At 43.7% G+C, this 15,860-nt stretch overlaps 1 protein-coding gene across 1 annotated transcript in view; it reads left to right on the forward strand.

Moving 5' to 3' along the window:
* POLQ (DNA polymerase theta) overlaps window positions 1-10,570 on the forward strand; it is a gene marked incomplete at both ends in the record, with an annotated part of 53,615 nt that extends 43,045 nt beyond the window's left edge. The window contains 7 exons of the mRNA XM_084226611.1: window positions 1,000-1,115; window positions 1,689-1,873; window positions 2,218-2,329; window positions 3,923-4,047; window positions 5,561-5,714; window positions 7,539-7,654; window positions 10,457-10,570. Coding sequence (XP_084082737.1) covers window positions 1,000-1,115; window positions 1,689-1,873; window positions 2,218-2,329; window positions 3,923-4,047; window positions 5,561-5,714; window positions 7,539-7,654; window positions 10,457-10,570 — 922 coding nt within the window. The remainder of the gene's footprint in view (window positions 1-999; window positions 1,116-1,688; window positions 1,874-2,217; window positions 2,330-3,922; window positions 4,048-5,560; window positions 5,715-7,538; window positions 7,655-10,456) is intronic.
* Window positions 10,571-15,860: the final 5,290 nt, after the last annotated feature.

Here is a 15,860-nt window from a genome sequence, read left to right on the forward strand (position 1 = left end):
TTGTGCATTCATCTCATTGATCCCTACCGTGCCTGAAAAGGCAATATTTAAAAAGAAAAGGAAGTGCACAAGGGAGAACATGATGTTTTTTTTTCTGTGCTCCGCTGAAACTAGTCTTGATCTCAGAGATACCTTTTCATTTTGATAAAGAATTTGCTCAGATCCCTGATCCAGACATCAAGGATTTAAAAAGGCTTTTTGCCTTCCAGTGAAGAGCCCATTGGACTGTCTGGTAGACTGGTGCTGATGGGAGAATGTGATGTGAATGCTGTCAGAGCTGTGCACTGCTCAGTGAATGTGCTCATGGATACAAATCCATCTGCAGCTACAAATGGCTTAGTGGGACCTAAGCTGCCCTGAGAGGATGCAGAGCACGTGGGTGACACTATAAACTTTTGGCCTCTCAGAAAAGAAAATTGAGCAGCTTTGGGGCACTCTTTCCCTCAGACTAGGGAGGAAACGTGCAGTGTGTTATGAGCACCTTTTCTGCAACTTCTGCTCTGTTTTTACAGGCTTACTTGTGAATATGTGTGTGTGCAGTAATGAGGGTGATGTTGAGGGGGGGATTTTCTGCCTCTGGGCTGGTGTATGCATTCTGCAGAGGAGAATGGTGTTGAGAGACTTGGCACTTAAGGTGAAGTGTTGAATTTTTCGGATTCCTGTGACTCCATTGCCTGTCTGGAATAAGCTCATCACAAATCTGGGGCCATTCATCTTACCTGTTTTAGAGCAGAATTATCTGATTTCTGAACTGAATCCTGAATGTACTAGGAAGATTTATCCCTAAATCTTTTTGTAATCAATAAATCCCTTTCAGATGTTTATTTATGTGGTCTCTCTCCAGTTCCTCCATGGTCAAATGTGGGTATGGATTGTCCAGAAAAATGGAATAGAGGCCAGTGTCTCACTTGTTTTCACTGATCCGCTGTGGTAAAAATGATTATGCATTTCTTAGTATTTTAGAAATTGGTGAAGGGCAGTCATTTTTTTTCTCCACAGATGCAGAAAGCGGTCCATTTTGCCTAATGGGCTCAAGATTCAAGCTGCAAACAGATCCGAAGCAAGAGGAATACCATTTTCTGTTAGCATGAGGCACGCTTTTGTTCCTTTCCCAGGTAATGCCCAGGTCCTGCTCTGGAATTGTTAAGTACATGGTTAGCAAAAAATCCTAGATATAATGAAGGTTTAAGGATTGATAACAGTATATATGTGTCTGAGCAGCCTACTTGGAAAACTAGTGCAGTAGTTAGCATGCCTTCAAAATTATTCACACAACTGTCAGAGAGTTTCAGCTGGGCAAAGTGTTCAAATGATACCATTCACATGTTCACACTTACATTTCCTCTTTAAGAATACCTGGTTTTTAAAGAGGTAGCTAAGGCAGCTGTTAATACACAAATTGCACTCTGCCTAGTGTTCTTTCTATCCAAATGTCAGTTCTCACATTGCCTGCTCTGTCTGAGACACCTGGACAGATACTTGTTTATATGGTTTTGATGGATTCTAAATGGGATTAGATGTAAAGCATTCAGGCCTGAGCATTGGGGAAACAGACAAGAATTTGTCTTGATAGAAATTGCTGTGAAAAACTCTCCGAGCAGAGGATAAAGGACGGGTTCAGTCCTTCTTGCTGGCAAGTTGGATGGAATGTTGGAGTAATTTATGAAATAATGCTTTCTTGACTTCAGGTGGCTTAATCTTGGCTGCTGATTACTCTCAGCTGGAACTGAGGATCCTTGCTCATTTGTCTGGCGACTGTCGCCTCATTCAAGCCTTGAATGGTGGTACCGACGTCTTTAAGAGCATCGCAGCAGAATGGAAAATGATCGATCCCGAAGCTGTGGGAGACAGGACCAGGCAACAAGCTAAGCAGGTAATTTTAGGAAAAAAATTCAATAGCAGCTTTCTGGGCAGGAAGGTTCAGTGTTCAACACATTGTAGTGTGTTTTTCTGTTTGAGTCTGGCCATGATTGTTCAGTAGTTGCTTTGTCCGTCCTCCCACTCTCAGTACGTTGTAACTGGAGCTGTTGGGGATTTTTTTGGGGGGATGAGGGTGGAGAAAAGCAGCACAAATGGCTTGGACTCGGGGTCTCTCTTCTTCAATACTTGCCCTTGTTTCCGTACACTTGCCTTCCAGTGGATCAAATTTTGTTTTGGCTCTGCTTTCTCTGCACGGCTGACCAAACGGTTGCGATTCTTCACCCTTTCCTCTGGCAGATCTGCTATGGAATCATCTATGGAATAGGAGCAAAATCTTTGGGGGAGCAGATGGGGATTGATGAAAATGAAGCTGCCAGTTACATTGAATCCTTCAAATTGAGATACACAGGTTTGGATATGGCTGTTTGGGAGGGGGGTGGTGGTGGTTGTTGTTTTTAATCCCTTCCCTCCGTGTCTCTTCAAATCCTAAATTTGTCTCAGCCTAATACTTGTATCTCTTGAAAATACTTTTCATTTTGAAAATGTCCAGTCATGAATGCAGCAGTTTGATACTCTGTAATGTTTTACTCTCTCTGGTTTTATTTACCTTTAGGACTTTGTTCTTTACTTATTACAATAATTCTTTTGTTATTTTAATTAATTAATAAGCCCTGAGGAGTCATTTTAAAGCTCTTTTTTTTCTGAATGCGAAACATGCTTTTCCTTATTAAAACACACAGCTTCAAATGATACGCTGTGATAACTTTAGAACCATCTTATAATTTTTATATATAACCATTCTTATAATTTTTAAATATAACCATTTCTTTCTTCTGCTTTTGTCTTCTGCTTTCATGGAGTTTTAAACTGTTTTGCATATTACCCTTTAATTTTTATCCAGCTGTTCAGAGTAGCTCTCCCCTGATTTGTTAAAAGACATGGTTGTGTTTCTAAGAAGCATGTTAATTTTTAGGAAAGCTGTAGAGACAATAGAGCTACAATCAAAGAAGAATGGAGGGCAAATGGGACAAGAGGCAGCTAGCTCTAATCATAGGACTTGAAAATGAGCTGGAAAATGATGTTCTGAAGATTTAGGGTTTGTTTCTTTAGGAGACAGATGCAGAAAAATGGTTTTCTGTTAAGATTCTGTTTAGTCTCCATTAATTTCTGAATAATCTCTCCTTCATGACCATTCGGAATGTTTTCCTGCTTCCTCTCTCTGTACATGTGTGTGCATACAAACTGCGGTGTACCTTATTTTGGAACTTCACTTCTCGTGGGTTTTAACTTGCTAGGTGTTGCCAGGCTGACTGCTAAATGACATACCTAATGAATTGACTTAGGCTGTCAGTCCTGATTTTGAATAGGCTCTTTTATGTTTTATATTTTGTAAACATGGAAAGAAACTGTCTGAAGTTAACTTCTCCCACTTTAGTACAGTTGTTACCTGAACTTGCAGTGCAAGTTCACTCTTCCCTGTCTAACCTTTCTTTGACCTAAGTTTCTTTTTAACACTCTTGGTGGATTGGCTCCTTCCCTTGCAAAGTGTAGGTGGGTTATTTTCTTTCATCCTAGAATCTGAAGGGACACAGATTCCTGTGTCCCTGAAGTCAGGCAGCCTGAGGCATCAAGGGCTCTGGCTTCTGCTTTCAATTTACTCCCTCCCTACTACTTGTCCTTCCAGCGCTGGTCCAGGTTCTGACCTCTCCATTATCAGTAACAGACGTGTGACCCTCTGTGCCTGGGCACTGGGCAGGATGGACTTCCCACCTCCTTGTGCACAGCCAGATACCCTGACACTGTGCACTCTCTTCCACCCCAAAAGTCTTAACGGGTTTTGCAGCAGAGCTGAATGAGTGATGGTGTGCCTTTGTCCACTGATGGGGTCTGGGAAGCTGAAAGGATCTCCTCTGTGCTGCTTGGCTGCCCCAGACTGCTTTCACTGAGAGGTCAGTACAGAACACCAGCTGTATGACAGAAAACTTTCTCTCTCCTTTCACAGGGGTTCAGAAGTTCTTGAGGGAGACAGTGCGGAGCTGCAGGAGGGATGGGTTTGTGCAGACCATCCTGGGGAGACGGCGCTACCTGCCAGCTATCAAAGACCCCAACCCCTACAGTAAAGCTCATGTATGTTCAGTGCTGTGCCTTTTTTAAATTCATTTTTGGTTTTATTTTTAAAATGCCAGATTTCTTTGTGTAGCCATGTCTGCAGTTTAACGAGGTTTGTGAGCCATCTTAGTCGTGACCTTCCACTTCTTGCTTAGTTCATTGTTCCCTCAGTCACTCTCTGAATAGCAGAGCTTTTGTCATGGCCTGTTTGACGTAAGTCTTGTGTGACTGGGTGTGCAGCTGTCATCACTGTGCTAACCTCACTTCAGAACTCCTACGTTGGAGCTGCAGTGAGTAATTTATTGAAATCGATGGACATGATTTTAAAAAGCCTCCACACAGGGGTACACTTTAACTCTTCAGGCTGAGTTGCTCCCACTCAGCAGTCTTTGTATGTTTCATGCTGTCAGCACTTGAACAAGAAAGGGCACTTAAGACCTGTATTTTGGGGTATTTGTTCCTTTTCTTATTTTCCCTGAAAGGAAAATTGCTCTAACTTCTTAGATAAATATTTACTTAGTATACACCTTTGCACTAGCATAATTTTTTTTTCCAGGTAATTTTGGACACTTCTGTCATAGATTCTACTTCAGGAAGAGTAAATTGATTCCCTAGGAAGGTGTTTCTGTGGGGAGGAAGCATTATACTTCTCAATAGGAAGCTGGATCAAGTTGTGTGGAATTAAAGATTAGAGTAGAAGAGGGAGGAAGTGGGGGAGTTTGTACTCCAAAGAGTTGACAGGGAAACAAGGAGGCTTTCAAAAAACTTTTGAAAATAATGGACAATTTGATCTGAAAAATACTTCAGCAGGAAGCTTTCTAGATGCATCTTCTGTCCAAATTTGATTTAGTCTTTAAAATCCTATTAAAGACCAGTTAATGAATTATCTTCACTTTCAATTCAGCATCCTCATAATTCTTTGCACATGTTTCAGCTCTAAACAAAGAAAGAGGAAACTGAATACAGTTTTCTTGTCTGAGGAGGGGATTAGTAGAAAAGTTGCTTGTGTTGAAAAAACAAAAGGTGGTCTGCTGTGTTTTTGCACAGCTGTAATGCTCTGGCAGTCAGGGTGGCAGACCAGATTGTTAGTCCATGAAGTCCAGTTTCTTGCCTTTGGTTGTCCATCCCTTATGGCTTTGCTTTAGAAAGGCAGAAATGTCATGTGGTGCTTGGATTAACTGAGATTTTTCCTCTCCCCTTGAAACTGTTACCATGGGTATAGGCTCCTCCTTCTGGGTTGGGGTGGGTTGTGACTCTTGACTCTTATTTCTCTTGATATTCATTAATTTTAAATTTGTGGAATTTTGTCTGATGCCTGTATAAATTGTGTGTCTGAAGCTAGTCTATAATGTTTCTTTCTCTCAGGCAGATAGAACAAGTGGAATTTAGAATTATTTGGAATTTGGAATTATTTGGATTTTTGACTCTGTGTATATTTGGCCACGTATTTAATATTTTTAATTAAGTACATGTGACATGTTGGATTTGATTTTTGGGGGGGTGAGTTTTGAGAACAGCTATCTCTGTTCAGGCAGAGCGCCAGGCTGTGAATACAACTGTTCAGGGATCTGCTGCAGATATTGTCAAAACAGCCACTGTGAATATTCAGAGACGCCTGGAAGCTTTCTCCTCTGTGTTCAAGTCCCATGGACATCTGGAGAGCTCCTTCCAGAGGGATAAAACTGGTATGGTTGCCTCTTCTTTGCATACTGGAGCAAGATTTTCAGTGTCACTAATGTTAATTAAAAAAAAAAGAAGCCTGAAAAAAACAAAAAAAGAGTGCTTTTGGGCCTAGAGGTGGGGAAGTTTTATTTCCTAACAGTGGTAAGTCTGTGTTTAATGGGCAAAAAAGTCATCAGGAAGGAGGAAGAATGTCTGCTCAACAAACTGAAGCAAATGTGACCAGAACAGAGACTTCAGTTACCGCAGAGCAGATCTTGCAAAGGTTGGCAGTGAGAGTTCATGTGTGATGTGGTCTGTGATGCCACCACAGAATTGTTCACAAGTAGGAAGGAGGAGCTAAGCAGACACTTTGGCTTCAGAGGCAGTGAAAAAATTGAGTGGGGTGACTTCTGGTTCCAAAATTACAGGTTTTGGTTAGAATTAAGGCTGGAATTTGTTGGCTGGAATTGGATGTACAGAGACTTCACAAGAGTCTTCATATGAAGAGACTTCACAAGTGCTTCACAGAAAGCACTTATCATCATAAGCTTTTTCAGCATAAGTTTTTTTCTGCAGATAACAAAGCTGTGCTGGGGTGCTCATTCCCAGAGGAATGCCACAAAGACTTTTTTTAGCTTAATGTAGATGGTGTTTTGTTCATCAGGTGTATTTTAAAAGACTACTGAAGAGATGGAGAGCTGCATTTCTTTGATAGTTCTTATGCTTCGACTGAAACATGAAGCTGTCTTAATAAGAAGAGTCTGATTTGGAAACTCAATAATTAATTGGCAAACCTCTAAAAATGTGTCAGGGAGTGTATTTTGGAGAGACCAGATTCAGAGGTCAGCTAGGAGTAGAAGGCACGAGCTTGGCAGAGCTCCCCACCCCTCCTAGGAGCAGAAGCTCCTGACCTTTGGCCAGTGTAATGGTGAGGAGGTGAGTAGATGCATTTGTGAGAGTTTTCCCCTGCTCTGATACTGAGTGTTTCAAGAACTGTAAGGAATTCTTTTTCAGCAAGTTAGAGATGCCTGTGCCATCAGAGGAGCATCCTGCATCTTGTGGCTGCTCCAACATTGTTGCTTCAGGGTGAGAATTGTGTGAGCAGCTGATGATGGCTTGAAACCCTCTCTGTGAACTGAAGTCCTCCTGCTAGCTAACCTGAGAAATAAATAACTTTTGAGTGTCTGTGTGTGAGGTGGTGTTTGTTTATTTTAAAACACCAACAGCTTTTACTATGGAAGGGTTTGGTTGGGTTTTTTTTTTTTTTTTTTTTTTTTTTTTTTTTTTTTTTTTTGTCGGGAAAGGCCCACCAGGATCTTGGTTTTGTCAACTGCTTACTTGTTTATTCAATAACTGCTCTTTTCTTCCTTCCTCAGTCCTACTCAGGAGCTACAGTTTCAGAAACTGCATTTTGCAGGAGGCTGACTGCTTTCTTGAACTAGCCATTAAAATGTTTGTGGAAGAAAAGCAGAATCTTAATTCATTGCCAGAGAGAATGTTGTAAACCAGCTTCTGATTAAACTTTGCATGATTTTGTTTAAAATTTACTTTCAGAACAGATGGTTCAGGAGACACAACTGTCTCTTCTGTTCTGATTCATGTCTTTATAATGTAAGGCTGAAATGTGTATATCTAACATACTTTTCATTAACATTTTTTCCCTCAGTAGCTGTACAAATATTGACAGAATAGCCATGATTTGTGGTTCTGGCTGTAGGCACGGGCTTTTTAATTTTCAAGGTCCTCACATTCTTTTTCTCAGCATTAGGAATGTGCAAAGGTTTTTGATACAAGAAACACATTTTTGTGTGATGGTGCCTAACAAACTCTGCTCTTCACCTGTGTAGGAAGGCTGTTGAGGAGCAGAAACACAGGGATGTTGCATCCCATCAGAGGAGGCTTCTTTGTCCTCCAGCTGCACGATGAGCTCCTCTACGAAGTTGCAGAGGACGATGTCATCCAGGTACAGCCCTGCAGTTCCTCTTTCAGCTCTGCTGTGGTGCTGTGTTTGAAACAAGCCTTCCTTCTAGGAGCTCACATTCTCTTCCCTGGACCCCCCCTCCCTGGGTGCTGTGAAAACAAAGCTCGGTGGGATGAAAAAAACACGTTTGCATGCTTGATCCCTTGATTTTTGGATTCAAGTCATCCTCGTGGCTGAAGTTCATTTTCAGCGTGTGCTTTGTTGCTTGTAACAGCAGCTCATGCAACTTCTCTGTGAGGCTTGATGAGTGAAGTGGCTTAGTATTGTTTTCAGGTGTAGGGGGAAGTGTTTCCTCATCTGGAGGTATTTTTGCCTTCCTGTTCATGTTCTGGTGCCTAACTCAGAGCATGGACTATAACAGCTGTGGTTTGTACTCTGTGCAGGGGAAGGAGGATTCTGTCCTTTTGGTACTCATTTCCTCATTCCCTACCTGCTTGTCTTCCTGCTAGGAGCGCTGTGGCGCTGCTTGGCAGCGGGGTAGGTACAAGGAGTGTGCTCTGTGGTTTTTAAGTGCCCTTAAAATGTCTCTGTGTGTGCTCCTCCTCCCTGAGGGCACTCCTTGGCCTGGGCACAGGGAGTCTCTCAGGGGCAGGTGTTGGAGCTGGATGTTGGCAGCTCAGTGGTGCCCAAGTCCTGAGCATGGACACAGGGAGGCTCCCAGGCTGTGCTTCCATACCTTGGGGTTCCTTTCTTCCCCTTCTGCACATTTGCTGTTGACAAAAGGTCATCTCCCGATGGCAAGCAGTAACTCCTAGTCTGACAGAGCTTTCAGCAGTGCTGACTGGCCTGAGCATGCATTTGTATATTAATAAATATGTGCAGAATAGAAGTGAGTATATTTATTAATAATATTGATACGTTCATGTAAATAAAAACAAAAGGTTTTCTATTTTTGTCTTGAATCTCAGCTCGAACTTTTTCTCATTTTGTCAGCTTTGTTCAGACATCTGCTGCTTCAATCTAGGCAGGCTGTTTTTGAGACTGAAAGGCTCCTAATATTCTTCCTGAAGAAGAATGAAATCCCCTGAGTGTAGGCTTTAACATCTTTAGATACTGACTCCAGTTTATCATGGTGTTCCCAGGAGGACTGGAGACAAGTGCATGGATTTACTTATTATTTATTGTATTCTATTTAATTCATTAACTACCTCAACTTCAAGAGCAATTATTACCAGCTTTTCTAACTTCCTTCAGATGCATTTCTCCATAGATTTTTCTGGGCAGTTGCTTAAACCAGCATCTGCCTGCCCTGCAGCACAGCTGCTGTCCCTGCTTCTGGGTGCAGCAGCCCTAATCAGACGTTCTTTGCTGGTGCCATGTGCTGGACTTGTGACCATTCTCAGAGAATCTCCTTCTGTACGGTTCATGTTTCTTTTGATCTGCTGGGCCCCAAACTTGATCAAGGCTGGAGTGGTTTGAATAGAGTGGAAAATTGATTTGTGTGTCATGCAAGCAACATTTTCTATGTTCCAGAATTTCATTTCCTTGTTTTCTCACAGCAGTGGGCCTTGCTTAGGCCCTGTTCAGTTTTTAATCTCTGATAACCCCATTTTTTTCCTGCCCAGGCAGTTATTTTTCAGCCTATTTTTGAACAGTAGATTATTTCTGTCCTAATTCTCTACCCTGCTTCTTTCTACTCTGTACTTGTCTGTGCTGAATTACATCCTATTTCAAAGAACTTTTCTAGGTTATCAAGCTTATTTTGAAATGCAGTATGTAGGGGCAAAGAGGTTTGGAAGACAGATCTTCCCCTACTTCTTCATGCTGTTGCAAAGTCTTGTGCTCTGATCTCCTCACATCCCCTCCTCCATTCCCCAGCAAAAACTACGGAGGAATTTTGATGGTGGCTACCTGTCAGCAAATTATGAAAACACACGGAAGAGTCAGACAGCTTGAATAGTTCCTCTGCTGCCAGGCTGGCTTTTAGCTGAGCTGAGGAATCCCCATAACTTCAAAGCCTCTTTTCACTCTGCTGTGGAAAGGTTGATGGGATGGGTGTGGATTGAGATATTCATTCAAATCCAGGACAAGCTGGATTCTGCATAGGGGAAAGAAAGGGGGTACCTTTGTCCAGGAGAAAGGTTTTTACAGTCAGGAGAAAAAAAAATCCAGTCTCTTGTAATCCAAACTACTGCAGAAAGAAATAATTTCTGGTCTCCTAACTGTGTATAGAAATGAGTGTTTTCTTAGGAATACTTTTGGAGAGCAGAGAACAGTTACCTCATCTGTTTACTAGAGGGCAGGAGTTGCCTAAACTAAATAGTGAGGGGGAACCTGGGCAGTATTTGTAGCACCCACATGGAATGTGACCTGCTTTCCCAGAGGTTTATAATTTGTGTTTCACAGAGCGCTTTTCAAGCTGGCACAACATGGAGGAGCCACTGTTCTTTGCTTCTGGCAAATTTGTTTTGTGCCTTGCTTTCAGTACCTTGAAGTTTTCAGAACAGACTCCATGAAACACTTCAGAGTTGTGCAGCTGAGGGAAAGATGAGACTCTTCAGGACTCTCTGGTGTTTAACAGAAAGTTAATCTTGGCCCCTTTTTTGAGTAGTCTTAAACACTGCAGAACCAGTCACAGCTCTGTGCTGCATAAAATCTCTCTGGCTTTATACAGTTTCTCCATTCAAAAGCACTAATCAGGATTTGGTTGCATTCCCACTGGTGGTAAGTCAGCGCAAATAAAGGCAGGATAGGATTCCAGGTGCTCGTCTGCCCCAGCTATTGACAGAAACCCAGAGCACTGAAGCTCTGTGTGTGTGTCTGATGCCTGATGTTTTCTTCTAGGTTGCTCAGATCGTGAAACACGAGATGGAAAACGCCATCAAACTCTCAGTGAAACTGAATGTTAAAGTGAAAGTTGGCCCCAGCTGGGGAGACCTGCAGGACCTGGAGCTGTGACGCTGCTGTGTGACTTTGCCGTGCGTGGGGAGGCAGCAGGCACCACGGGCTGGGCAGGGGGCAGGCTTGGGATCAGCTGCTGGCGGTGTGATCCTCCTGGGCTGTTTCTGCTGGCAGGGTGCCCAGCTGCCTTCTGAAACCTGTGGTGGAAGCTGCTATGAAGTCACCAAGCCAAACCATCCAGAGCTCGGTCAGAGCACTGAAGCATGTTGAAACTGTAAAATTATTAATTGTTAAAAGAAGGATATTTAAATGAATTCTGTCAAGGGTGCTTGATCTTGTATAAACCCCCAAAGCCTAATGAATTTATTACATATGAAATGAGCTGGATTACGTTATTAAAACAAGGTGCAAACATAATTTGGCAGTGCCTGTGTATAATTGTCTAGGGCAAAAAAAGTCAATGTGATTGCACTTGATGTAGAATTTTGCAGGCCTTTGCCAGGATTTTCTTGTACTGGATTCTGCTGATGACACTCATGTGCTGAAGTGGCTTTACAGTTGGCTGGATTTCTGACTGAGCAGCTGTGCAGCATTCACAGTGAGTGGAACCTGTGCTTGGTTGGCCTCTGACTTTTAAGAAAACATTTTGGTGACTGACTGCTGTAATTCATCCTACTGCTACCTTGCAAACTGGCCTCAAGAGGAATATTGTTTGGAATCTCTTAGACTTAATACAAAATCACTAGCAGAAACATTTTAAAGAATGAAGTTCAATTAATTGGTTCAAAACTTCATGGCAATGCAGATTTTTGTGAAGAAGAAAACTACCTCAGTCTGGCCAGCTGACATGGCAGCCTTGCTGGTGCTTGAGGTCTGGTGTGTTTAAGAGAGTCATTACACAGCATTGGGTGACCTGTGGCTCTTCCTTCAGAGACCATTCTCCTAAGGAAGCCTCACACCTGCCTGTTGGAGCTAAAACTAAAACCTGCTCAGATTTCTCCCACTCTTTGCCTCAGTGTCTTTGGCTCTGACCCTGTGATGAGGCAGAAAGTTTTCCTGGGAGTTTGGGCTTGTCAAGCTGAGCCGGGATCAGATCCTTCAAAAGAAGGGGCAAGGAAGGACCTTGCAGGGAATTAATCTGCCACTATTTGGCATCACTCTCCCCACTAATACCTTCTGGTCTGGCTAAATCTCACATCACAAGTTTTCATTTCCCTTCCAGACAGCTGTGATGGTTACACAAGTTCAGCTGCTTTTGTTAACTTCGCACAATGCCTGACCTTGAATTCTGTAATTTTCATCGTCTAGCCCTTGTATCTCACAAGAAAGGGAGGACAAGTGCCTCCCGTCATCTTCCTTATGCCTCTAATTATTGTATCACGTCTTTTTCTGCAGTTCCTCCCTAATGTAATCAATCTCCATCTTTCCATTCTTGCCTCCTGTGAGAAGTTTTCAAGCCCTTAATTATCCTTTCATTTCTGAACTTCTGCTGGGTCCTTTTTAAGCAGTGTACTTTTGAAGTTGCTTTTTCAGCCTGATCTGAGAGGACGCACACTTGGCTTTCAGCAGCCTGAGAGGGGGCTCGGCATCGTTAACTTCAAAGGCGGCGCTTTCGGCAGGGCCCTCATCCTGACATCAGCAGTGGCCAGCACCGAGGGCTGGAGAACACAGGGAGTGCTCAAAGATGTTAATGGAGCCTCCTCACAAAAGGCAGCATCCCGGGCTCTGATCCACCTCCTGCCTCTTGTGCAGCAAAACGGACACTGAGCCAGAGCCCCAGGTGAGGCTGCCTTGACTGCCCCTCTCAGCACCGTCTTGGCCTTCTTTGCTGTTCTCTATTCCACCTTACATTGAGATTTTTTTTGTTTTCTTCCTGCCTGCTCTATGCCATGGCTTTCTACACCTGTCACCTGATGGCTGAGCTCTTTATCCACAGCATTGTCTTTTTTCTTACTTTATTAAAGCTTTTGTTATTAACGGATCTGAGCCTCGGCACCCTGGTGCCTGACCATTTGTGTGCTCTGCCTGTGAAGCTGCTGGCTTGGGCTCATTATCAATTCACATGGCCTAATGCTTTCCTGTCCTGGGTGTCCTGCAGTGACACACCTGTGCCGTATTCCAGGCCTCACTGGGGCTGCTGTCATTTGGGCTGCTTGTTCCTTGGCACATTACAGTATTTCCCTCCCACACGCTGCCTTCAGAATTTCCTAAGGATGGATCTCACACGTGTTTCTCAGCAAGCTCTCTAGAAGGGGGTGATGCTAATCAGTAAGGGGATTAACATGTACCCAAACTTATTTTGACTAACAAACTCGATGGGCTCATTTTAATTAAGCAGTAATTTGGAGCAAATGAGAAGATAAGAGGTAGCCACTGTGGCATTTGAGTTGTGTTACAGGGACTGGCTCTGAGCAGTTTTCTGATTGCTGCTATTTACATTCCTCAATTCTGATTAGACTTTAACTCTTAGCGAGACTGAGCAGAGGAAGCAGAAGAGGGCTAAGTCAGGTAAGCAGAGGCACTGTCCAAAACTGCAGAAAAGGGTTTATGTTATTTTCTGAAGGTGGTAAGAAGGAGTTTGGCTGCTCACATTACTTATCTGGTTTTGCCTGTGGGCTCCTTTCCCCCCCCTCTGATTGGCTGAGGGCATTTTATTAATTCAGGACCTGATAACCAGGGTGCATGTTAGTCTCAGTCTGTGTGTAGTCAGGATGGGATGCATCTGGTGGTGTTTGTTCCTCAGCTTGTGTGTTTCTCCCTTCACAGCCCATGCCAGCCTCCTGCCAGCTGGCACAGCCCAACACAAGGACATATGAATGCTGCAGAAGGGGTAAGAGTTCTGTTTGCTACAACTTGTGCACAGCCTTGTCCCTCGGTGCACACAGAATTCCTACTGCAGCCCAGCCCTGCACGTGCTCTGCACTGCCCTTGCCTGGCTGCTGCAGCAGCAGGGATGTGCCTGCCTGCCAAAAGAAATCCGGCTGGGATGCAGTCCTGGCAAACAGCTGTTGTCACTTGTGTTCATGGGATGGGAACCTGCAGGACCCCGCTCCTCCCAGGGACGGCCTGTCCCCTGGGGCTGCTGAGCAGCCTGGTCTGGTTGGTTCCCATCTCCTTTCTGCTCAAAATGACTCAAATGTGCATTCAGCTGGCTACTGGTACGGGGCAGGACTTGCCCAGCCCTGGTAGCAGGAACTCACACCTTTGATGTTTGCTGCAGCCTCTTGGTCCTTTTCCTCACGTGCAGACCACAAGCTTGTTTTGCCTTGGTGTTCTGCTGCAGCTTTCCTTTTCTAAAACCCTGGCTACTGGAAGCGGTGACACGCAGGTGACAAATAATGGCACTGGTAATCTGATCTGCTTTGGTCCTTCTGCCTTTCTCCCGTGCTGCTTGCATTTCATGGAGAGAGTTGCACATGGCTGACAAGAGGCAGAGGGGAGCTCAGCACCTTTGGCTGACATTTGGAGCTCACTCCTGCCCTTCCCAGAGCTCAGCCTGTGGCTGGCTGCGCTCACCCTGAAGTGGGAGGGACAGGAAGGGCCCTTGGCTGGCTGCCAGCCCTGGCCCAAGGCTGGTGGCATTCCCGGGGATGTATGGCAGTCAGGAGCTCCGTGTGAGCATGGGAACACCGGCTGGGCGTGGGTTCTGTCCGGGCAGCAGCTGCTGGAGGAAGGGAGGCGACCAGCCACACCCCAGCAAGAACCATGACTGCAATTTTTATATTCCTGAGCGAGAAGTGAAAACTCCAAGCACAGGCTTTACACAAACCATGCACCTTTGAAATACCATAAAGAATGTAGTTGTAGAAGTTGGGGAAAAAAAAGAGATTACACCAACTAGTATTAATTCTTTCCTTTATTTTCTTTCCCTCTGTCTTGTTTTTTTTTTATTTTTTTATTTTTTGGTTGTTAATGGGGGCTTGAGACAGCCTCACTTTAAGATGCCTTAGCTTTGTGATACTGATTTAGGATACCTGTGGAAACAGGACATGGTTAGCACAGGAGTGTGTGGTTCACCCCAGATCAGCCTTCGTTCTGAGAGACAGGTAATGACTCGTCAACAAACCACACACATACTCAGCCCACATTTCCTTGACACTGAATCTGAATATTTGCTGCTATTTAAAAAAGTACAATGTTTGATTTGCTGATTAAACCACAAAACAAAACACATGAATGGAAACACTCATATACATGACTATTGCTTATACACCTAAGAGGAAGAGTTGACTACAAATGTCCACAGCAGTTCCTTCATGAGAGAGAGTGTGCTCTTACCAGAGCCTGCCAAGGCAAAGAAACATCCAAGACTGAAATATGCTGTGCTTGGATTCACCTTTGGGCTATGGGAAAGGATGCATGGGGCAGGGCTGGGCTATTTGAGGGGCAAAATTAACCAAAAACTGGGGCTTTGCCTGTGCTGCAACACACACAGTTTGTGTATGAAGGAGGGCTGTGGCTGGATGCAGCTCTGAAGTGGTTTCTATTGAAAAAAAAAAAAGCAGCTTTCTATGCCCACCTGCATTATGCACACACTGTGGTGTGAAAGGGATTCTGGAAAAGGAGTATTAACTGTTTTAGAGGAGGGTTTGTGTGATAATTTTATACAATACATGTAGTAAATGGAGTATTTTTGTTACACATTTTTGTAACAATCCTGGTGCTGTGGGAAATGACTAATTGAGTTGAACTGTAGAATTGTAAAAATACTTAAACCCCCTCCCCCCAGGTAATTGCAGAAAACAAAACCTGATTCTCAAAATTTCAATTGTCATGTCTTTTAATTCAAGGTTTGCAACTGAAGTTAAAGCTCTAGGAATAGATTTAATTTTTTTATTAATAAATAAAGTAGCTTGTACTTCATTGAAGACTTGCCAACTCTGCAGACTTATAAATAATCTAATTCAATGCATTTTTTTCTCTCTATCTACAGCACTAGACATAAGATTACAAACATCTGGTCAAACCCAAAGGTGTGTGTGCTGTTGGAAGTTCTGTGTAACTGGTTTTGGATCTGATTGTGACAGAGCTCCCGGAGAGAAGATCGTGAGAGAACAAAGTATCTAAATGAACAAACAGCATTTTAAACTGAACTAATACTTCCAGCCAATCTGGCCTGGTGTAGCTGAGGGTTGCGAGGCTGAAGAGACATCTAAGCTTGGGATTTTGCTTGAGGTGGTGCTGTCTGAGTGGGAAAGGGTGAAAGCACAGAAAGATCTCAACATCCAGTGACAGCCAATGTCCTTGATTTTCCTCCAGCCAGTCCCAGTCCTACAGTCTTTCTCAGATGCTGTGCTCCTCGCTGGGAATGCTGCAGCTCCTTTGTGCTGTCACTGACAGCCTTGAG

The sequence above is a fragment of the Fringilla coelebs genome (genome assembly GCF_963513975.1).
Source record: "Fringilla coelebs genome assembly, chromosome: 2".
Lineage (NCBI taxonomy): Eukaryota > Metazoa > Chordata > Aves > Passeriformes > Fringillidae > Fringilla > Fringilla coelebs.